General features: G+C 37.7%; 1 protein-coding gene across 1 annotated transcript in view; it reads right to left on the bottom strand.

The window, feature by feature from the left end:
- Window positions 1-11,973: 11,973 nt before the first annotated feature.
- Window positions 11,974-24,952, bottom strand: part of CYB5B (cytochrome b5 type B) — a 28,487-nt gene continuing 15,508 nt past the window's right edge. The window contains exons 3-5 of the mRNA XM_065898865.1: window positions 24,437-24,466; window positions 15,261-15,289; window positions 11,974-12,064 (exon numbers count right to left, since the gene is read on the bottom strand). Of these exons, the coding sequence (XP_065754937.1) occupies window positions 11,974-12,064; window positions 15,261-15,289; window positions 24,437-24,466 (150 nt within the window). The remainder of the gene's footprint in view (window positions 12,065-15,260; window positions 15,290-24,436; window positions 24,467-24,952) is intronic.

The following is a 24,952-nucleotide window of genomic DNA, read 5'->3' as shown; positions in this document are numbered from 1 at the left end:
TCAAAGAAGATCTGGGTAGGTAAGCTATACACATCAGTGAAAAACAATCACAATAATGGGAGATACAAGAGTGATATTTTTACGTTAAGTGGTAAAACATGTATGTCTGTGGATGATAGGACAGATACATTTCAAAGATAAGGTATTAATTACACTGTATATGTATATACATTTTATATACGTAAGTGTATATGTACTAATAATTTTATATTGTTTGAGAAAAAGGTCTCCAAATAATCATTCATAGTGGATAAATACAAAACTGATAACATTCTTAGCACCATCAAGAAACGATGAATACAGGGGTAATTCCAACTGAAGAGTAAAAAACCCAGCATATCCTTCAGAAAAATTTGCCACAAAACTAACTCTTGAGGAAATTTTTCTCACAGATGTTTCTAATTTTAATTGCTACTGTATTTTACAAGGCAACATATCAGCACAAATATTAAACTATCTAATATGCAAAGTTCTAATATGAGAAAGTACATCACTATAACGCACTAGATCTCAATGCGCCTAAACACCCTCATGTTTCAGAAAATGTACTATTTTTTTCGGTATGTGGGCCTCTCACTGTTGTGACCTCTCCCGTAGCAGAGCACAGGCTCCGGACGCACAGGCTCAGCGGCCATGGCTCACGGGCCCAGCTGCTCTGCGGCATGTGGGATCTTCCCGGACCAGGGCACGAACCTGCGTCCCCTGCATCGGCAGGCGGACTCTCAACCACTGCACCACCAGGGAAGCCCAGAAAATGTACTCTTTTTACTGGAGTAAAAATATCCTGTGAGTATCAATCATTTTAATTGCATTTTTGATATCCAACAGCCATCCAATATCCCCTACATGTCTGAACATTCATTCTTGTTAGAATTCCAGTTTTCTCAAGAATGACACGAGGCAAATGTTTTACTATTCCCTTTTATGTCAACTGGGAATGTATCTTATTTATAATCCAATATTACCCCAGTTTGCTCTTTGGTACAGGTTAGGCCATTTTGAGAGAAGTTGAATATATCATGATGCCAAGACCCAATACAGTCAAGGATCTTCTAATGGGGACATGAAATGTTAGGAAAAGGCCTCTGTTAATTTGCTCCATAAAAATCATTATCATGGTTGTAGAGATTTTAAGAGGAATGCTCTTTTCTTTCCATACCTGCAGAGGGCACATTTTTCACTTCACTATTACTCCACCAACCAGTCAAATGTATTCTGAGCATCTACTGTGTTAGAGCACTGTACTAGGTACAGTGGAGAAACACAAAATAATGCCCAGTAATTGCCCAATCTCTGTCCTCAAAGACACTCCACTCTAGCTGGGAAGATTAACAGAGGGACTCGTCTGGTGCCAAAGAATGAAAATGGCCATAAGTGTGTGCCAGGCACTCAGAGAAGGGAATAGTGAATAGTGAACTGGAGTTAGGTTTCATGGAGAAAGTGAGACTTGGATTGGACTTTGCAGTCCAGGTATCATTCAGCTAGACTACCATGATAAATATGCTGCCTATCCACTGCCACTCTTCATGCTTGCCAGTGTGGCTCCACTTCCCACTGAGCTTGGATCAAACACGGTGCTACATAGGGAGATCAGCCCGGTGCTTTGTGACCACCTAGAGGGGTGGGATTGGGAAGGTGCAAGAGGGAGGGGATATGGGGATATATGTATACATATACCTGATTCACTCTGTCATACAGCAGAAACTAATGCAACATTGTAAAGCAATTATATTCCAATACAGATGTTTAAAAAAAAAAACACGCAGTGCTACAAGCAAACAGTCTAGTCAACTGCAATCAAAACTCAGGACCAAAAAGAAAAAAAAAAAACTCAGGACAAAACCCATTTGGGATGGGTGGGGGTGTAAGTTGGATATTACGGCTCATGGAAAAGAACTCTGAAGGGTACAAGAGAGAGGAAAGGGCAAGGTGGAAGCAGAAGACAGTAGGAGGAGTGGCCAGCTGAGAGCAGATTGTCTAGGGAGGTAGTATTGGGTCAAATCATAGAAGATATTGAAAACTAGGCAATTCTTGAATAAAGAATGTGCTTAAGAAAGGATAACTTGGAAGGAATATGCACAGCAGATACAGAAAATGACTGGGTACATCTGCTTAAAAAAAAAAAATTCTCATTTAGAAAAAGCCCAAGCCTCTGAACAGACTTATGGGTGATATTTTTAATTTTCATGAACAAGAGATTTCTTAAGTATCCAGAATTCTAGCTTAGAAGGCATTTTCTTTCGGAAAGCATTGTTCCACTGGGTTCTTATTTACAATGCTGCTGTTGAGAAGTTGTGATATCACTTTCTGATTCTTCCAAAGTGATCTACTTTTTCTCTTTCAAAGTTTTTAAGACCATGGTTCTCAACCCTCACCATGCATCAGGTTCCCCTGAAACAGAGCTTTTGTTTTAATTGATCTGTGGCAAGGTCAGATATTAGTATTTTTTTAATGTTCCAAGGTGATTTCAAGATGATCCAAGATGTGGCCATGGTCAGTGGTTTTGGATTTTCTTATCCCTTCTGTTCTGAAATTCCACAATGATATGCCTCGGTTAAGAGTCATTTTTCATTATTGTGTTGAGCACTCAGTCATTTCAACCTCAAAAATCATAATTTGTTCTGAGATGTTTTCTTTACTTTTATTTATTTTTTAATTTTTTGGCCACACCTCGTGGCTTGCGGGATCTTAGTTCCCCGACCAGGGATCGAACCTGGACCACTGGCAGTGAAAGTGCCCAGTCCTAATCACTGGATCACCAGGGAATTCCTTGGCATGTTTTCTTGTATTATTTCTGCAATAGTTTCTTCATTTTTCACGTCTAGATGTCCTCTTAATTGAGATGGGTATCTCCTTGTATAACCTCTCATTTCCCATCTTTTCATTTTTGTTCTACCTTGTGGGAGATTTCCTCTTTTTTATTTTCCATCTCTTCTACTGCTTTTTTTTTTTTTTTTTTTTGCTCTCATTAAAAGACTTTATTTTGGAATAATTTTAGGCTTACAAAGACTTGCACAGGTAGTCCCCTAATGTTAACATCTTACATAATCAAAGTACAATTATCAAAACTAAGAAATTAATGTTGCAACAATGCCATGAAGTACAGACGTCATTTGCATGTCACAAGTCATTCCACTAATGTCCTTTTTCTGGATCTAATCCAGGATCCCACACTGTATTTGGTGGTCATGTCTCCATAGTCTCCTCCAGTATGTGACAGTTCTTCAGTCTTTCCTTGTCTTTCATGACCCTTGACACTTTTGGAGAATATTGGTTGAGGGTTTTGCAGAGTGTCCATCAATCTGGGTCTGTCTGATATTCTGTCATGATTAGACTGAGGTTACAAATTTGGGGGAATACAATAGACAGGATATGTTCTTCTCAGTGCATCATTTCAAGGGTACATGATGTTGATGTGTTATTTATTACTGATGATGTTAAACCTGACCAACTAGGTTAAGTCAGCCAGCTTTCTTCACTAAAATTACTGCTTTTCTCTTTGTAACTAGTAAATGCTTTGGGGGAGATACTCTATGTAAATATCGTTTCTTCTTCAGCTTTTGCCTACTAATTTTAGCATTCACTAGTAGCCTCAAATTTGTAATTTCTAGAATTCTTATCCTCTGTTCCTTTTTAAATAGCATCCTTGGTTTGTATTCATGGATACAATATCATCTCTCTGAAGTTGCAAGTTTTGTCTTCTTTTCTTCTGCATTATTTCTTCCTCTTTTTCCTATTTGTTTTGATCTCTATCTTTTGTACTAAAGCTTCCAAAAATGGTTGATAGCCCTTGGCTATCTGTTTATATTTAACTGTTAAGGAAGGCATTAAAAATCTTTTTGCATGCTTTGCATCCGAAGAGCTTATTGAAGGATTTCACTGCCAGGTGACCTTGTGGAAGCCACCAGGTGTCAGTAGCTGTTGACCTTTTCTCTAGAACTGGTGGGTTTCTCCAGAGAGAAACCTTCCTAACCGCTGCCCGGGGATATAATCTTGACTGTTAGTATTCTACAAGCCAAAGAGGTGCAGGTGGGGAGGTATCTCAGCAATGAGTATGAAATTCCACTTAATCCCCACTCACCATGGTCCTCAGCTTTGCCTTGTAATCTCACATCAAGATCATCTCAGTTTACTGGCCTTCAATCTTCCAAAAATTTCCTGAGATCTTTCACTGACAGAGGTGTACTCTCTTATTCACTTTGTATCTTTGTTTATTCCTTACTCTCATCATTTATGTGGCTTTTGGAAGGGAACAGAGATAAGTTTGTCAAACTACTATGTTCAATCTGAAGCCCCTTACTGTTATTTTTTGGGGGGTGGTCAAAAACCATCAATATTTATTAAGTATAAAATTCTATGAACCGAAAAATGGTACAGATGAACCGGTTTGCAACTCAGAAATAGACACACACATATAGAGAACAAATATATGGACATCAAGGAGGGAAAGCAGGGGGTGGGTGGTGGAATGCATTGGGAGATTGGGACTGACATATACACACTAATATATAAAATAGATAGCTAATAATTGACATATAACATTGTATTAGTTTTAGGTGTACAATATCATGATTTGATATATGTATATGTTGCGAAATGATTACAATAAGTTTAGTTAACATCTATCACCACACAGTTATAAAAATTTTTTTCTTGTGATGAGAACTTAAAAAAAAAAAATTCTATGAACCAATCTCCCATACAGAAGAATTCCAAATGGTTTATGTAGATACCCCACCCTCAAGGAGGTGGAGCGAAACTCCCTACCCCTTAAGTGTGGGCTGCCCATAGTAACTTGCTCCTAATACGAAACAGTATGGAAAGTTCCTTTCAAAGAGTAACTTTATAGAAAAGAAACCTAATAAACACCTATAATGGAAAAGAATCGGAAAACAGAATATATATATATATATATATATATATATCAAATCATTTTGCTGTACACCTACAAACTAACACGATATTGTAAATCAACTATATGTCAACAACAAAAAAAACCCTAATAAACACTACCTCATCCTTTTGATCAAGGTCAGTCTCATAAATCGTATTGATAGTATGTACCCTTGATACGATGCAATAATAACAAATTACATCTAGAGGCTTCCCCCACCCCAACCGAACCTATAACCTCAGTCTAATTATAAGAAAAATATCAAGTTCCAATTGAGGGCATCCTACGGTGTACCTGACCAATACTCCTCAAAATAGTCAAGGTCATCACAAACAAGAGTGCGAGCAACTGTCACAGTCAAGAGGAGGCAAAGAAAACATGATGACTAAGTGTAAAAGAAGAACAGAAAAAAAGACACTAGGTAAAAACTGAGGAAGTATGAATAAATTGTGGACTTTGATAATAATGTACTGATACTGGTTCATTAACTGTAACCAATGTACCACACTAATGTTTAAGATGCTAGCAACAGGGGAAACTGGGTGCTAAGTTTATGGGAACTCTCTGTATTATTGTCATAAATTTTCTAAATTTAAAACTGCTCTAAAAATTAAAGTTCATTTAAAATATTTCTATGAAACCAATAAACACTGGCAGCTGAATTTATTTACAGAGAAAACAGAATGGGTTTGTGGGGATGCAGGAGTCAATGAGGTTTTTCGGTTGTTAGTGATGTGGGCAGCATTGGGATTCATCTCAGAATTCTACTTAGGAGTCCCAGATAATTCAACAAATTTGGATAGGTTGTTCGTTCAGACACAGCATGATAAACCATACTGAAACTGCTTAGCCCTTCCTATGGCCCAGCATAAAGCAGGGCACCCTGAGGGATGCAAAGACGCTTCCTTCAGAGGTTGTATAGTCCATTAATGAAGACACTTAAACAAAATACACAAAGTATGTGATAATAGCATCTGCCTTGGGTATCTGCTTCCCCTATGATCCACCCCGCCATTCAAAGCTGAGGAATGGGTCCCCCCCTGCCCTTGATGGGATCAGAAATGGATACTCTTGACACTGTCTAGCCAATTACATTCTCACTTCTAAGAATTAACTTCCATAAGACGTCTGGACTGGAAACTAACGTAGCCACCTTGATTCCTATTGGTCTTCTGATTCCTGGTCCTAGTTCTCATGAGGTCCAGTTGTGCTTCCTAACCCTGAGTTCCATCAGATGCTCATTCATAACTGATTCATAACAAGTAAGTTCCCTTTTACCTGTTAGCTGAAATAGGTTCCTTACTTATGTATGTTATTCTATGACAAAAATAATGAGTGTGTATCTTTTTAAAGTAAAGAATATTTCTTCTTTGCAAAGAGACTTAGCACAGAATAAAAAAATGAGTCTCTGCCCTATGAGAGCTTAGGTATACTTGGAGAGGCAGAACCCTTTGTTACCAAGGCAGGCATTTTAAGGTCAGGTAAGCTGCAGAGGCCACTGTAGTTAGGATATGTTTTAGAAACTAAATCTGAACTAGCTTAAGACAAAAAACAAATTTACTGACTCATACATGAAAGGTCCAGTGGTAGACTTTTAGCCCTAAATGAAGGTTAATAAAGATGTTCAAACAGAACTGCACTAGTTTACATGCATGGTCTGGCTTAAAAACAAATCAGCTTAATTTCTTCCAAATGTTTTCCACAACAGGCTAGTGGGTACATTTTTGGACCATAATACTTAAAAATGAAGAGAAGCGTGGCTAAGGTGTCACTTATTAGTAAACCATGAGACAGAGTATGTAGTTTAAAGGGGCAAGATGGAGCAGAATGAGTGTAGGAAAAATCCAAAAACTAAAAAAAAAACAAACAAAAAACACCTAAAAAAAAAGATTCAGGGAAGAAAAAGGGGGTCACATCGGAAGTCTTAGAAAGCTCATTTTCCTGTGCTGCTCCTTATTAGATTTCTTGGGTAATAAATCAGAGTGGGCAGGTTTGTGAGAAGATTCGTTTTTATTGTGGACATCATCCTATTGTTTTGTAAGTAATGCCACCTCCTTTTCTGAAAAACTTCGATGAGGAAACTAGAAAAAAAAAGATCCCAAAAGTAAGCTTCTCTAAAGAAAAATGAAATTCAGGAACCTGGGTTTAAAAATTTTTCTCTTTCCAGGTCCATGGTGTTTCAGTCACAGAGATTAGAACCAGGAACAAACAATAGGAAACGGCTCTGAGACTGGCACTGATGGATCAAAAATGCCACTTGTCACACTTGTAACAAACAGCATTTGTATTTGCATTTGTTTCTTAATTTAAGGTAAGGTGTTTCTTACCTTAAATTTACATAGTTGAAATGACAATCTTCGACCTCAAGTTTTCAGGAATCAACCAGGATTTGTCAAGTACCTGCTAAATACTCAGCATCAGGAAGAGTGATGTGAATTATTATGATTGAAGGTTAAACATTAGATTCAAACACTAGTAATAAGAATGGGACTTTTCTTTCCTGTTAGTAATCCTCAATTCATGTGATAGTGAAATAACCAAGCCCTAAGGAACGATGTCTCATTGGTTATGTTAGAATGCTATCAGTATGTTTTAAAGGTAATTATACAAATGGCTTATTTACCTTGTTTTATTAACATAGTCACTAGAACTTCGATCTCAATGTTTAATTTTCCCCAACAGTTTAGCTGTTTCCAAGAAAAACAACCATTTGAAGACTGGCATTACAGATAACAACATATTATCTTGAACTGGCTTCTCTTTACCAGATGGTTTCAGTAAAAATAGAACTCCCAACCTGTCTACCTGGTTGCCACTTCACACCCATTAATACAGCAAAAGTTTTGATTTCTGCCTCTCAGGATTATCAAACGCGCAACTCACGTCAAGGAAAGAGCAGCAGTAAGAATCCTGAAAACTGTAGAACTCCCCATCCAGTTACACTAAACCCAGTAGTAGCATAGATACAGGTGACTTTTATGCTTCTCAAATTCTTTTCTTCCACAACACCTGAGAATTACAGGACCAACATTTCTACTTAAAAAAAAAAAATTTTTTTTTTTAAAATAACTGTAGGGATTTCCCTGGTGGCAAAGTTGTTAAGAATCCGCCTGTCAATGTAGGGGACACGGGTTCTAGCCCTGGTCCAGGACTATCCCACATGCCGTGGAGCAAGTAAGCCTGTGTGCCACAACTATGGAGCCTGCATTATAGAGCCCACGAGCCACAACTACTGAGCCCACGTGTCACAACTACTGAAGCTCGCGCGCCTAGAGCCGCTGCTCTGCAACAAAAGAAGCCACCGCAATGAGAAGCCTGTGCACTGCAACGAACAGTAGCCCCCACTCGCCACAACTAGAGAAAGCCTGCACACAGCAATGAAGACCCAACGCAGCCAAAAAATAAAATATAAGAGCAAAGCTAAATAAATGTAAAAAAAAAAAATAACTGTAGTCAGGGAGAGAAAAGGAAAACAGTATCTTTATTGTGTGTAGTTCTAACAAACATTCACTGTGTGCACATTCCAGCAGAAAGAGACAAAGATCTTTGTTCAAAATATGCTGAAATAAAATAGGTAAACAAACTTCATTACTGAATACACAAAAGGAATGTTAATATTACTCGCTCAGAGGGTGAAGTCAAAAGGAAATTAAATAATCATAACAATGTTTTGCCTAAATAGCAAATGTAGAATATAGGTGTAGGCACAAAGCAGCTCCTAAAATTCATGAGTGGGATGCTAGATGTAGGGCAGGTGACTTGACAAATACCTCTCTGCTTCTTGAAACCTCCCTTTGAGATCACCCCCACAAATTCTAAACCCAAGCTCTTCCAGGGCACAACCATCAAATGTGACTAAACTTCCCATTACTTCTGTGGTATTTGGCAAAAGAACGAGATGGTTAAAAAAAGAAAAGAAAAAAAAAAAAAGATCAATCTCCTGTTCAGACATGTCTGAATCCATTCCTCCTGGAGAAGGAAGTAATGAACATTAAAGCTCTGCATTTCTAAAATGGAATTTAATCAGATAGGCATCACTTAAGATTTTAAGCATGAGATACTATGTAAGTAATGATATATCTGGCCTGTAAAGCATTTTTCACTGCTTCACTTGGGAACTGAGTATATACTCAACAATATTCTTATTTCACAACGTGTGGATTTGTGACAACAGTTGAAAGAACTTTACGGCTCAAATTATAGGTTCCAATGCATTTTTGTTGCTGCTTAAGTGGTCAAATTAGAACTAAACACAGTATAAACTTTATCCATACCACGTTCCTGTCTTTACAAATGTAAGTCATTTGGAAACCAAAACCAATTCCCGAGAGACAGGGGCAGGAAATTTTGGGACCCAGCACTAACATCCCTATTTTGGGGGCACTAATTTCCCCTCATCTCCTCCTCTTGTGCTCTCCAGCCATTATGTGTACAGTATGGTGAGCAGCAGCAGTGAGCCTTCCTTGGGAATAAACAACCAAACACCCCAGAGACATCCCAGGAGGCCCGGCTGGCCAACAGGGACTGGCTCCACTGTCTCTCCAGAGGGGTTTTCACGACCCACCAATGTCGAAACTGTTTCAAGAATTCCTGTCTACTTCTTAAAACAAAAGTGCTTTTTGATGGATTCGGTTAACATACTATATTACTTTATTGTTTAGAAAAAAACTTCTGCAAACTCACACAAGCTCTACCTGGTTGTTTATGTAGGCAGCAGAATAATAGTAAATGGACCCAAAAGTGGTTTTTATAATACAAAGTGACATGATATTAGCAGGAGATCAAAAGAAGCCCTGGGTATTGGATGGATTTCATGGATGGTTGAGACAAAGTCTGAAAATCTTTTCCTCTGGCTCTGAACAAAAACAAGTCCAGATATAAACAGGAAAAGACAACCAATATGAAATAGAAAAACATACCTTTTGCATTGGTCTTTACCCTAAAAATATCAAAAAAACACAAATTTTACTTAAGAATATCGTTCTTTAACATTTCTTCTAAGCCAGATGTTTTTCATTCAATTTTGGGGACTGCCAATGCACTTTTAATTGACCCAAGTTATCTTCTGGCTTAGTTTTAGCTTGAATGTTCCCTTTCCAGCTCCTCAATACTCCTTTGTTCTTCTTTTCTACCCCAGTGTGGGCCCATGTGATCATGCAACTTAATGATTACAGCAATTATATATCAATTCTTATTCAAGGCAACCCTTCCTTGCCTTCCTGGAGGAGCATCAAGTCACACCACCTCTGTTACACAATAACCAAAGATTTTTTCTTTCAAAAAATTGTCTTACACTGGCATCTTATAATACATACAAAACATTTTCTAAAGATATAAGTTTTAGGGACTTCCCTGGCGGTCCAGTGGTTGAGGCTTCACCTTCCAATGCAGGGGGTGCAGGTTCGATCCCTGGTCGGGGAGCCAAGATCCCACATGCCTTGTGGCCAAAAAACCAAAACATAAAACAGAAGCAATATTGTAACAAATTCAATAAAGACTTTAAAAGATGGGCCACATCAAAAAAAAAAAAAAAAAGATATGTTTAAAAAATTTACCCATATCCTTGACATATAAAAGTCAGCCAGAAAGCCCCTAAAATTTCTCCATAATGTCATAACCAAGTGTGCGATTAGCAGGTTAACATGATTTTTACAAATTGTGAATTCACTCAATGCTAAATCACAGGATACAAGACCTGGGTTGAACTTTTTCTTAAATAGTTTGCATGGGCAGACACTGGTGTGCTGTGTAGCTTCCTGTCCTGTCAAGTGCCTGGCAAGCAGGAATAGGGGAGGACACAGAGCAGTGCCCATGGTCCTTCCTGAACCATGCTGCTTCCTGCTGCATGTGACGATGGCTCAGAGTAGACTGGTCATCCTCAAAGGATGGGAAGAAAAATCACCACAGTTGTCGGCAGAAAACTCCCAGTGGACGGCCTCCTCAGGTGCTTCCACGGGGGGGAAAAAAGCAGTCAGATACACCAGAGAAAGTCCGAACCAAGGAGAAACAGTAACATAACTCTAAATAATAACCTTCTCCTCAATGAAACAGTCATCTGAGAAAAAAAAAAAACTACCAGTTTTTTATTCTCAATGGAAAAAACAACAAAACCACAAATTGGAGCCATGGAGGTAAAATACAATGAAATGGAAAACATTCTCTTGTCCCGATCTACCCCCTCTGAATGCCGCTTTACCATGACAGTTATTTTACTGGGGCAAACAGAAGATTAAATACTGTACCTTTGATCAATTTGGAGTCTCTTCTGTAAAAAGGGGAATAAAAAATTGCAAGTTGATAAACAAAAAAAGAGCAAAATCCTTTAACGAAACTGTAAAGCTCTAAACACATACTTATAAATTTATATTTTACCAATACAAGATGGTAAGGGGTTTAAAAAAAAAAAAAGAAAAGAAAAAAGATGGCAATTCATCTCTTCCTCTCCCTGTTTCTCTCCACTCCCCATAAACAAAAGGGAAGCAGAGTTCTGCCCAGCACCATTTGGTGGCCTTAGGAGGTGGCAAGGGCTCCCTGCTACACTCAGTTTTAACAAATATAAACAAGGAACAAGATCATTCTGCAGTTGTGTTTTAAGTCGCAGGTGTGCAACCTGATTTCATGAATTAAACCTCTTATGATAATTTAAAAAATAATATTTACTTAGAAGAAAAAGGGAAAAAGAAAAGCTTCAAAACCAGAGTGTGACGCCCTGTTAAGTATGTCTAATGTGCATTCAAAGTATTGGGAAGCAGGCAATTTTACCAAAGGGCAATGTCACTAGAATCCGTAGACTATAATTATAAAAGAAAGTTCTGAAACATAAAGGTGCTCGTGGAAAAGAGTAAAGAGAGGAAACAAAGGCAAGGAAACAATGAGCAGGTGCTTTGAGAGCAAGGCTCTGAGAAATGACTTGGACACTGGCCCCAGGGCTGAGGTGGATGTCTGGCCAACAGTCTGGGGTCCGAGGGAGAAGAATACAATTGGCAGGATTCGAGAAGAGGGCACCGCTGCAGCCTCCAAACAAGTGTCTAGTCCTCACTCCCAAGTAGATGTGCTTTCCAGACTTCAACAAGGTCTCCTCAGGAGGACTTGCTCTCCGCCATGTAGTAACGATACAGAAAACCTAAGAGAATAGCACCTACGATGGGGAAGATCCAATACGACCAGTAGCTAGACGTTTGGGAAGGGGGTAGGGGGAAGAAGCAATAAAATTGTGAACATTTCATATCAAATGTACCCTATCTTTCAACATTCACATTTTAATATTTTAAACATTTTTCACATTTTAATATTTTTATAGCAAAGAATTTTATTTGGGGAAATAAAAAAATCCAAAGATCTGGATTGAAGTTAAATAATAATTTTAAAAGGATTAAAAATGGAATGTATGGTATAATACCAAAAATATATATACATACACACCTCAGTATATATGTTTTCACAAAGACATAAAGTGGTTATTTCTGGGTTACAGGATTATAGAGAATTTAAATTTTTCTTTATGCTTTTTCACATATTCTACAATTAACATCTTTGAGCATGAAAAGTCACCATTTTATGTATATAATTATAAATTTAGAACCAATGATACAACTGTTGAATATTACATCTGCCCCACATGTATTTTTAAAATTTAATCCTCACAACAATCCTATGTAACAGGTATTATTATTCTCATTTTATATATGAAATACAAGCTTTGCACCCAAAATCACAAAGGGAAGTTGGTCAAGCAGTCTGATTCCTATCCTGATTCCCATCCTCTTAATCCCTACTTAAGCTCAGACACTAATAAGGACACACACACATGCACACACAAAACATACTGATAATTCTAATAAAGTTAAATAAATGGTAGTTGGCTTAAAAAGTCCTGTAAGAAACTTTCCTCAGAGTTTCAGGACAGTCATTATTCTCCTTAAAATAATCCTTCCCGGGGATTCCCTTGACGGTCCAGCGGTTAAGAACTCTGCGCTTTTCACTGCGGTGGCCCAGGTTCAATCCCTGGTTGGAGAACTAAGATCCCGCAAGCCACACAGCTGAAAAGATCCTTCTTCTCTAACAGAGCTTATTAGCTCTGCTAGTTTTAAGGTATAATTCTTCCATGATCCAAATGACCTGGCTGCCCCTCCACTTATGACATATGCAGTCTAGGTATTAAAAGGCTTTGAAGCCCAAAAAGCCAGCTAAGGTTCAATAATAAAAATGATTCTCTTTGCCTAAACATGCCTAGCACTTTGTACATTTAAGTATGGCAGAAAGCTGTTCTGGACACGTTTAGAACGTCAGCCAGGTAGCTTTGTTTAAAGACACAAGCAAGTTGGTCAGTATGTACAACAGCAATATGGCACAGGGAAACTTAAAAAGTAATCTCCCCAAAAGAGTAATGAATTCAGATATCTTCCAGAGCAGCCACAAGGGACAAAAGAGTTCAAAACACGGAAGATAAAGTCTTCAGTGCACAAGACTGAGAACGGTTGACCACCAATCCTCATATAATCCTTTGTAACTTTACGGCCACTGAGAACAGAACCAGAGGAAATGCACCAAAGGACATACAGATTCAACAACTTCCTGGCCATAATACAGAACTCTCTTCATTCAGATTTATTCAGGTTATTGCACATAGTTGTGACTCAGTTATTTTTATTGCTTTGAAGTATTCCACTATATGAATATCCCAGAATGAATTCATTCATTTTACTAATGAATAGTTATTTGGGTTGTTTCCAATATTTTAATATCTTTTTTTTTTTTTTTTTTTTTTTGCGGTACGCGGGCCTCTCACTGTTGTGGCCTCTCCCGCTGCGGAGCACAGACTCGGACGCACAGGCCCAGCGGCCACGGCTCACAGGCCCAGCCGCTCCGCAGCATGTGGGATCTTCCCGGACCGGGGCACGAACCCGTGTCCCCTGCATCGGCAGGCGGTCTCTCAACCACTGCGCCACCAGGGAAGCCCTATTTTAATATCTTGAATAATGTTGCTGTGAGCATTCTAGTACGTATTCACTGGTATACTTGTACACACATTTCTCTTGAGTATGTATATATCCCAAGAAATGCAACTGCTGGGTCAGAAGTTATTATATTGTCAAATTTACTTGATAATGCCAAATTGTTTTCCACAGGGACTGTACCCCTTTACATCTCCCTAAGACCCTAAAGAGGGCCTAAGATTATTGGTAATACACTTCCTAAACAACGCCTCTTATTTTTAGAATTTTAAAAAATTTTCACCAATCTGGCAGGTGTGAAATATACCCTATGATTTTAATCTGCATCTCTCTGATGACAAATGAAATTAAACCTTTTTTTTTCCATATGCTTATATTTGTGCTTCCTCTTCTGTAAGGTGTTTGTTTAAGTCCTTTTCTCATATTCTACTAAGTTACTTTTTAATTGATTTGTAAAAATTCTTCACGTGTTCTACATAGTAATTTTTAATTGGTTTTAAGTGTAGTGTAAGTCTACTGCAAGTTTATGGCCTGTATTTTCAAATTCTTTATGGAGCTTTTGGATGAGCATAAATCCTTAATATTAAGAAAGCTGAATTTACTAACAGTTTCCTTTAATTTCCACTTTTTAAAAATATTCTGTCCATCACCTCAAACAAAAAAGACATGGTACTTTGATGGGAAAAAAAGACACATTTTCTCTCTCTCTATGAAATGCTTTAAGTGGGACCTCAGAAAGATAAAACAGCTCTATATAATCTCTATAAATTTTTACAAGCCAAGGATTCTACACTTATCTCAAGTAGAGACACTTAAGGGATGACAAATGTATACCTTTCAGGACTAATTCTACTGTGTTAGTAACATTACTGCAAGGGATAAGTAAACCTTTGAGGAAGCACACATTCCTGAACATGACTGCAATACACAATTTTTTTCTTCTGTAAAATGTAATAATACATTTTTACATTTGTTATTACATTCATAATATGTAAGGTAGGTGCAGAGTGGTTGTGAGGATTAAACGAGATTAAGTTTTTTTTTTTTTTTTTCGAGATTAAGTTTTTAGTGGAAGTTGCATAGCTTGGCTGAGCTACAGAGACTGTGGGCCTGAATTAACAGTAGCATTTGTCCATGCATACTTACCTCTTACTACATGTGATTCTAATTTATGTTACAACAAGATGTAAAAATTACTCAAGGCAAGAACTTTTTTGAGATTACTCAGATGACTAAAACTGTAAAAATTAATTTTTCTAAAGCTAAGGAACTACTGAATTTGTAATAATTTTGACCAAAAAAGAATGAGCTGTCAAACTGTACTCTGTTATGTTACACATGTATATTTATGGAAGAACCTCTTTGCCACACAGTATGTTGAGCATAAGGAAATCTATTAAGGGAATACCAACCTTTTGCATGTATTATTTTTCGGAGGGTCCTGAAGAAGATGCATATTCAAAAACAAACAAACAAACAAACAAGATTAACACAGAGTATATAAATCTTCTCGAATAGTCATGCAAACTCTGAAGCTAATAACAGAACTTCATCTTTCATGCCATTTGATGTTTACAAATCCATATGTGATGGGAGGACTAGGAATTCTTTTTCTGATAATATACAGGTATTCCCTAGTAAAGAACCACTAATGAAAGCATAGAGAAATATGACCTAAACTCTTTTTATCTGTAAAAAACAAACAAACAAACAAACAAAAAAAAGCCACTGGTACAAACGATATTGCAATGAACTAATTTGCAGTCACAATGGTAAGCCTGGTTCACTGTGGCTTGCCACTGGCTGTAGCTAAGATGACATTTTGTGAAAACACTGTTAAAAAATAAAAACTCCTGTCTTGTAACATAGAGATCAACTGGGAAATGCTCAAAAGCATGCAGATGACTGCTTTGTGGCTTAGAGAAGTGAACTCGTTTACTCTCTGAAATCGTAATAGTTACGATTAGAGACCTTAGGGCTTATTTCACAATGAAAACACCAAGAATGGAGTTAGGGGAAAGAAAATACCAAAATAAACTTAAAAACAAAAATCTGGCAGTAACAAGGTACTTATACATGCGACAACACTGATGAACCTTAAATGTTACGTGAACTGAAAGAAACTAAAGACCATGTATTATATAAAGTCCATTTACATGAAATGTTCAGAATAGGCAAACCGAGAGGCAGAAGAGTAGATTAGTGGTTTCCTAGGGCTGGGAGAAGAGGAGCTGGAGGGAAATGGAAAATGACTGCTAAAGGTTACGTGGTTTCTTTTTGGAGTGATGAAAATGTTCCAAAATTAATTTGTGATTATGGTTGCACAGCTCTGAATATACTAAAAACCCTTGACTTATACATCTTAAATAGGTGAACTGGATGGCATGTGAATTATACCTTAATAAAGCTGATACTAAATTTTAAAATTCACTTTATGTAAATATCAAATGAAGTTATGGATTTCATTAATTAGCTATATAGTACAAAAAAGCCTGCTAACTTACTGCCAGAGGACAATAACCCATTAGCATAAGTTACTGCTGCCCAAAAGATCATCTTTGCCAATATGCAATAATATGCCAGGGTATGCACACATAACTACAGACTTCAGTAACCTCCAAGATTCCCAAAAACCCTACATACATACTGGCCTAGATATTTTAGAGCAGACCATGAGATAAATTTTAATTTCATATACCCAAAACATTGTCATGCAAATGAATACATGCCCCAAACCCGAAAGAAATCGCCTACAGGCAAGTAAAACTTCTAATAAAAAGTTTTAGATAAATCCTATTAATATACTACTACACTTCTTTGAGACCCGATGTTAACAATCTGGGACATTTCTCCTTGAATAGAATGAGTCAGGCTAGCTAAAACATGTTACGGTCAATCTTTGAGAAATACAGCAAGTGTTTTGCAGATTCGGAAGGCTGGGGTGGTAATGACGGTTGTGTGTGCATCTCACAACGTTGCCTTTTTTTTTTTTTTAACAACGTTGCCTTTTTAAAGCTTTTTTTTTTAAAACTAATTAAGTTATTTATTTATTTTTGGCTGTGTTTGGCTGCGCGCGGGCTTTTCTCTAGTTGTGGTGAGCGGGGACTACTCTTCGTTTCGGTGCACAGGCTTCTCATTGCGGTGGCTTCTCTTGTTGTGGAGCATGGGATACGCACACGGGCTCAGTAGTTGTGGTACGCAGGCTCTAGAGCACAGGCTCAGTAGTTGTGGCGCAGGGGCTTAGCTGCTCCATGGCATGTGGGGTCTTCCTGGACCAGGGCTCGAACCCGTGTCCCCTGCATTGGCAGGTGGGTCCTCAACCACTGCGCCACCAGGGAAGCCCAACGTTGCCTTTTTAAATATTCCACTACAGTAGCCAAGAAATAATTGAATTCTATCAAGAAAATTCCACGGTCTTTTATGCTTTCTTTATCCACACATATACCAATGATTTATGGAACAAAAAAATGTAGACTTAGTATTAAAAAAAAAAGCGGAGGTAATCTGAAAGGCTTACGTGAAAGCGAAACGGAGTAATATATGTTTTATGATGTTTAATCTATAACCACATTAAATCCGTTAGTTCATATAAATGGATTCTGTAGATTTCCAAGTTTTTAGCCTCTTTTACAACCAAAAGCACTGGTGTGTGCTAACTAGAGTGAGCCTCAGACAACGTAGTAAGCAAGAGAGAGAAGAAAGAGAGGGGGGAGAGAGAGGCCAGAAGAATCAAGACCATAATATACTGAAATTGTAATAGTTCGTAATAAGCAATAAAAATTTTAAAATATACATGGTTTCCTTCCTTCCTTCCTCCCTCCCTCCCTCTCTTTCTTTTAACTAAGTACCTCAACCCCTGTTTTAAGAGCAATCTAGGAAAGAAAAGAGAAGGAAGCTTATCCTCTTTAGAATACGAAGAGCCAAATAAATGCCAAAGTGACTCTGCTTTTAATCAGCTATAAATGAAAGAGTTTTTTAAGGCACTGCTCTTGTAGCCAAGTGTCTTGGCCAAGTTTGGAAAGAAGCCAAATAAGTTATTTTTAATTTAACAAAATTAAGAAGGGTTCTATTAACACAAAACCTTCCTTCATCTTCACCCTTCCATTCTCTCCGTGTACAGCTCCCCCGTTCTCATTTCCACTCCAGAGCTCTGTGCTGCATCTAACAGATGCTTAGGTGAAATTCCTACAGTTTATGATTGACTTTAATTTACCCCTGTGGGTGTTCAGGCATATCTTGGCTGGTTATGTTCTTGCCCACATTTTAATTTACATGCAAGATTGGTCAGGAGAAGTGACTGCTCTCCACCTTTGGTATGTATAGTAGTAATTGCAATACTATATGATTTTAGTTACAAGAGAGCAGTTCAAATCCAGAATTCTACCAAAAGCCTTACCAAGTGATTAATACGCATGCTTCTTTATTCTCCAACGAGTCTGGAATCCAATTCCAAACAACCAGATTGCTTTAAGTCTACTCTGATTTTAGTCCAAAATTAACAGAAATTAACTGTTTAAATACAGTGGTTCCTAAAGTTCAAGATTCATTAAGCCTTTAATTCCGTCATAAAATAAATAAACAAATATATTTATATACATACAAATACTAAACATGGACTTTGTAGAACAAGAGGAAATATTTCATAATATTTGAGTAACCTTTTTATTAAAGCTGATTATAACTGAAATTATGTCTAATATCCTCAATCAGTTTCCTCACCTGTGAACTGAAAGGCTCAAATCAGATGAACCTGAATTCTAAAGTCATATTCAATTAACTCAACACAATTTTCCAACCCAAGGGCATTTTAATAAAACCTACAAAAGCAGACTTTTAAAGATTAGAGAGAAGTTAATACCATTCTCCCACATCCAAGAAGGAAGTCTGAAGGAGCACAATCACACAGAGATGTTTCTATTTTTCAGCACATACGTAAAGGTGTGTTCTTTCAGATACTCTTCTGAGACAGTGTGCCGTGAGTACCAACCCTCTCTGATGTGGTTAAAAGAATGACAAAGAAATGTCATAATTGGCAAACATATGGGAAGGGATTTGGGGCTCAGTGTGGGGTGATTTCACTATGAACCCTGTTTATGAAAAAAACATGGGAGGAGAACACATGCTTAAGGAATGGTGTACTTTGTCACCAGAACATAAACATAGGAAGCAATACGCCAAAATTATAGTTCTGATGCATTCAAACATATAGACAGAGAGTTACGTGTATCTTCAGCCTAAACAGTTTATACTTAAGACTTTCAGAGGTTTAAATAAAAGGGAAATATAAGGTATATAAGAGGCTTATGTTTTAATTCCTAAATTGAATGTTAGCCATTCCAAGAGGATTCCAAGTATTTAAAATTGGAAGAAGTGGATTTTAAACCACAGGACACCTTCAGCAAATTCAATGAGTATCTGGGTGGTCTGGTAGTTTTTGCAGCTTTTTATTTAGAATAATTTGGTTTCTACGTGGCCAGAAACTTATGAAAAACAACTTGGGAACTTTGGGCTTCAAACACTACTGCAAAGGATTTTCCCCCCATAATACAATGGACTGTGTAACATTAGCTAACACTATATGAATTTTAGTTTTAGGTTCATCATACAACCTAAAAAGTCTGAGTTTTGAAAGTATATGATTTCAATATTTTCATGGCCATGTGGTGTGGATCTTGAGGACAGCCTTCTCATGACGCTCTAATGTACTAAAATTTCTTTCTAGATGAGAATACAGTTTAACAATTACTGTCTTGTAAAGCATAAATCCCTAGAGTCAGCCCAGTCATATAAGTAATATTTCCCTGTACATAAGGGCAAATTCAAAGATGAAAAACACCTGCTAAAACAAATTTCTATACGACTCTCTCAAGAACCCATTATAAGATACATAAGACATCACTGAAGAAAAAAAATTAAAACACTCAGACACTAATTTCTACTGGGACCTAAGAAATGAAAAACTTGTTATAACATTGGAGGGCTGATTTGCAAAAGATGTTACCTTGTCCTTCTGACATCTTGCTTTGCAAAACTACACATCATTTCTAAATAAAGCATTACAAGAAGACACTAAGCCTTCAGATTCCTCAGAAAGGGTATTTTGTCTTTCAAGAGTGATCTTGCCATTACATTCTATGCTTTATTTCAAAAGATTACGTTACAAAACACAAATGTTAGGGGAAAAAAAACCAGGCAACAATGAAACCATCATACAAAATTCTTTGGTAAATAGCAAGCACTACTCATCTAAAGGACATCTGCCTACCCATTTTTAACGTTAATAAATTAGGTTGTAGATATGACAGGAATATTTAACAATTCTTAAAAGGAAATTTTTAGTATGACACAACCAACTAACTACATTACATAACTATAAAGCATGCATTCTTTTTAGTTTCCCTCCCATAAAAGAGAAAGTAAATGAAATGTTACGTATGTATAATACTTTACATACGTGTAATAGAAAACTGTATAACAAAAGTCTGTAGCATCTGGGAGAAAAAAATGTATCTGCCTTTAAATGCAAGTTATAAATTGCTTCTAACATAGATGGAGTTTACTAAATTTCAAAAGTTAAATTTTTTAAGTTAAAAAATGAAGTTTAAGAAACATGTTAAGGGACTTCCCTGGTGGCACAGTGGTTAAGAATCCACCTGCCAATGCAGGGGACGTGGGTTCAACCCCTGGTCCGGGAAGATCCCACATGCCGCGTAGCAACTAAGCCTGTGTGCCACAACTACTGAGCCTGCGCTCTAGAGCCCACGAGCCACAACTACTGAGCCTGTGTGCCACAACTGCTGAAGCCTGCGTGCCTAGAGCCCGTGCTCCTCAACGAGAAGCCACTGCAATGAAGAGTAGCCCATTTGCCACAACTACAGAAAGCCCATGTGCAGCAACGAAGACCCAACGCAACCAAAAAAACAAACAAAAAAAAAAAACCATGTTAAGCTTTTATAGAGACAATCTTACTTCCTTAAAAAAAAGAAACAGATCAAATCCTGTTATAGCAAATGTCATCTCATCAAAGCTTTTGTCTATGGAATACTAAATATTAAAGAGAATGAGAGAGATCTTTATAAATGGATAAGGAACAATCACTAAGATAAAATTTTTTAGTAGAAAGAAGGGGCAGAATAGCACCTATGAGATTTTTAAAGCAAGGGATGGTTGGTCTGTCTACTGATCTATCAGTCTATCTATCCATCCATCCACCTATTTATATTTATGTATGCACAGAATCTCTTTGGAAGAGTAAACAAGAAAATGGTAGCTGGTTACCTCAGGAGAAGGGGAACTGGGAGACAGAGTTGGCGATGGCAGTCATTTTTATAGTACACTTTTTTGTACTATTTGAATTTTTTAACCATGTACACCACAAACTACCCATTCAAAAAAGTTAAATGGAAAAATGGTCAGGTTATTGGGTCTATGCACCGTAATGAGATTTGACCAGTGAAGCAGTTGAACTGTCACCTAGATAATATCTGTTGAATAAATGAATGAAATGGTGCCACTTTTTTTTTTAGTCAGGTTAGCATTTGTATGTTCCTTATCTCCTGAACTGAAGGTAGACTGAGTGATAAAAATGTTAACCAAGAAGTAAACCCATAATCCAAAGAGAGACCTCATGGACCACAAATGTGTCTAGGTTACTTTAGCACAGTAGGCAGGCAGGCAAACTGGCACAGAAAACATTGTTTCTAAGGTGAGTTTCCATAACTCAAAGCAGACCAGAAAAGTGTTAAGTATGAATGGAAGATGGCTCTCAGCATGGGGACTAATCCAGCCAGGAAGAGATTTAGAGACAAAAAGGTTTTTTTAATTCTAGTTAGTTATCTTTGACTGAAGCAGGTAAGAAAAACATCTGTTGCCAGATCTGTAGTTTTTAAGCTTTTAAGTTTTAGTATTGTAACAAACATTTCAGGGTCTTGAACCCCAGGCATTATCAGTCTAACAAGGAAACAAGGTGACCAACAATTATTTATTTACTCATGTCATAGCAAAAAGCAGTATGAAAGGTAGTTTCCAAAATACTGGGAAGAAGTTTCTGATTTACACTCTAGAATAGCATGTTTTGGGTGCTTTTTTTAAAAGTTTTTTTGAGGGGGTAGAGAGGTAGTTTCAGGCAGGCAAGAGACATGGAGCTTGGAGCTGTGGAGGGAGGAGAGAAGCAGAAAAATAAAGGAAGAATGAAAATGAAAACTCTGTCGCATAAGGCAGAAGACATCTCTTAATTAGGCATTAAAAAAAAATCACTTCCTCACAGAGGTTCTGAAACCTTAACCAAAAGAAAGGAAAGTATTAATGAAATGAACTTTACATTTACTTCTTCATGGTGAAAGTAAAAAAAATTGAGGGCTTCCCTGGTGGTGCAGTGGTTGAGAGTCCCCCTGCCGACGCAGGGGACGTGCGTTCGTGCCCCGGTCAGAGAAGATCCCACATGCCGCAGAGCGGCTGGGCCCGTGAGCCATGGCCGCTGAGCCTGTGCGTCTGGAGCCTGTGCTCCGCAACGTGAGAGGCCACAACAGTGAGAGGTCCGCGTACCGCAAAAAAAAAAAAAATTGAGAAAAGAGACACCTGCAGCCTAGACACAGAAGTGCCTCTTTAAAACCCATGTAAGAAATAAATGTGGAGGATCAAGAATTTCTTCCTGGAACTAAAATCAGGCTGGACTATAGCTCTATGACAACCTATGTAGGTGGTCTTGGATCTGCCTGAAGTACAGCAGTGTGACTGGAAACACTCAATAATCAAACTCTCTATTTAATGGAGACTATCCTTTGGGTATAGCAGACATGATAAAAACAGCCTTGAAAACACTGCCTTTAAGCACTCTTTAAGCCAGGCTGAGGCCAAGCTACATTTGGAGACTTCTGAATTTTTACAGAATTTCACCAAATCTCACCAGCTAAAAGGGTTTCTTTTTCTTTATTTCTTACAAAAAGTCCAAGGCTCAACAGTTTTAATTTATCTGAGACATCTCTAGTTAATTCTTTGGCCTATATATAGAAGGCAGACAGTGCTTTCCACAGAAGAGAACTAAAGTTCCCTAAGTTTTCAAATGAAAAGATGGGCATGTCATTCAGCACAGTCTGGTGCTTGGCTATCTGGGTTACGTTAAGTGCAAATTCCCACCTCCAGAGATCATGAATCAGTAGTAGTAATGGCAGCCCAGGAAATATGCATTTCAGAAAACATGCCAAGAGATTACAATACAGGTGGTACAAGGAATAGAATTTGAAAAACACTGCTCTACATTCCTAAGAATGGTCTTAACTACATACTATACTACCAAGGAAGAAAAATAGCAACAAGAAGCAATTTGTAGACTTCTAGACATTATAACTCCCCCACAATTTTATTTGTCTTAAATATAATGGGTGTTCTCACAGTGCTGTGCAGAAGTGGGTTATGCCTCCTGGATACAAGGTGCATCTCTTGTACAAATGGGAACATCCCTTGAATCAAATGTTTACCTCTGAAAGCAATGGTTTCTGGACATGTTCAATATACCAAACAAGCCATGCTTAGTTCAAATTTTACCTTAATTACACAAGTGAACATTCAAGAATGGATAGTACCTGTGTTAGGAGGGGAGGACAAACAAACCAACAGTGCTCACAAAGCATTTAAGGAACTATTTCATGCCCCCTTCATAAACAATTCAACAGTTCAGAGTAGCAGAGTGCAGCAAGATGGAAGCGTTAATTTACACAAGCACTCTGGATGGCAGAGCAACAGGTGGCAGACACCACCAAGCAATCTCTTGAACTGAAAGAATTCTTATGTAGAGGCCAACTTTAATTGCTGTGTCATATGAGTTCAGTAATACCAGCTCAATGAGGAAAGGGAAGCAAGAAGCTAGGAGGAAAAGAGGAGGGAGCATTGCCTCCATGATGTTCTGGGTGACAACTGCTGTCCCTTTAAATTAGAGGGTAGGGGAAGTCAAGGAAAATAGCGAGAAAAAAGTGGGGGAATAAGGGAGATGAACCATCCAGCTTGTGGGAAGCAAAAAGGCTTTCATATTTTCTTCCTGGTACATTATGCAGTACACATTAAGGTTTTCAAATATTTAATCTTTTGTTTTTGTGGTATCACTGTGTGAATGGGAAGGGTGTGTAGGCCTATTTGAGCCTACACCATAGGGGAATAGGGACAAAAAGGCCTGTTCCAGTCAATTACTCAATTGTTCCAGTCTACAACTCATTCTACGACTTGCAAGAGTAAACCGACCTTCCAATTCTTTTTCCAACACAGAAGCAATTATTATCATCTATACTATTAAATGTAAGAACAAGAAATACTTTTCTACAACTGAACCTATAAACTAATTTCTTTCAAAGCAATACGGGGCATGGCTTTAGAGTTTCAGTTTTTTAGAAAAGCGAATACAAGCATGAACAAAATGTTCCTACTGTTCAAGACTCAGCTATTCTTTTTTCCTGAGATGGTACTGAAAAACAGGATTTTTGTTTGGGGGAAAAGTAAACACTTCTCTTGTTACAATACATTAAAAAAAAGCAATTTTATTTGAGTAAATAGAAATATAAACACTTGAAAGACACAAGAGAAATAGAGGACTTCTTACCTTGCCATCACTTCTAGGTTTAAGGTCATTCTGTTTAAAGAGGAAAACAAATAATATTTTACGACACATCTAAACGAACTCTCATTACCTGCTTATTTCTAACTTTGGAACATGAGACTACATTCTGGTAGTAGTAATTCCCTGGGAGATGCCAGGGTCTACAGAAGGGTACTGCCCACTCCCCCACCCCTGCACCCCTGACTCTGAGCATATCAGGGTCCCTTGTTAGAATGGTATGGTTTTAAAAGTCCATAGTTACCACTTTTAGCAATGAATTTGCAAGACCAAACTACTATTTTAGGTAGAGATATTAACTGCATTACAAAAAAAATCAATCAAAAATAATCCCACCTCCAAAATCAGTTCCTTTTCATAGACACTATATGTGCTGATTTACAGACAAGAAGCTCTATCTTAGCACAGTAAGGCTAGATGATTTTGGAGAAAATTTAGCCTAATGGCTGGGTTGAACGAATTTCCATTTTAGTAACTCATTCCCTCATCATGATCTGTGGC

This window comes from Phocoena phocoena, chromosome 20 (genome assembly GCF_963924675.1).
Source record: "Phocoena phocoena chromosome 20, mPhoPho1.1, whole genome shotgun sequence".
NCBI classification, from domain to species: Eukaryota; Metazoa; Chordata; class Mammalia; order Artiodactyla; family Phocoenidae; genus Phocoena; species Phocoena phocoena.
This window is presented reverse-complemented; position numbering and strand designations above follow the sequence as displayed.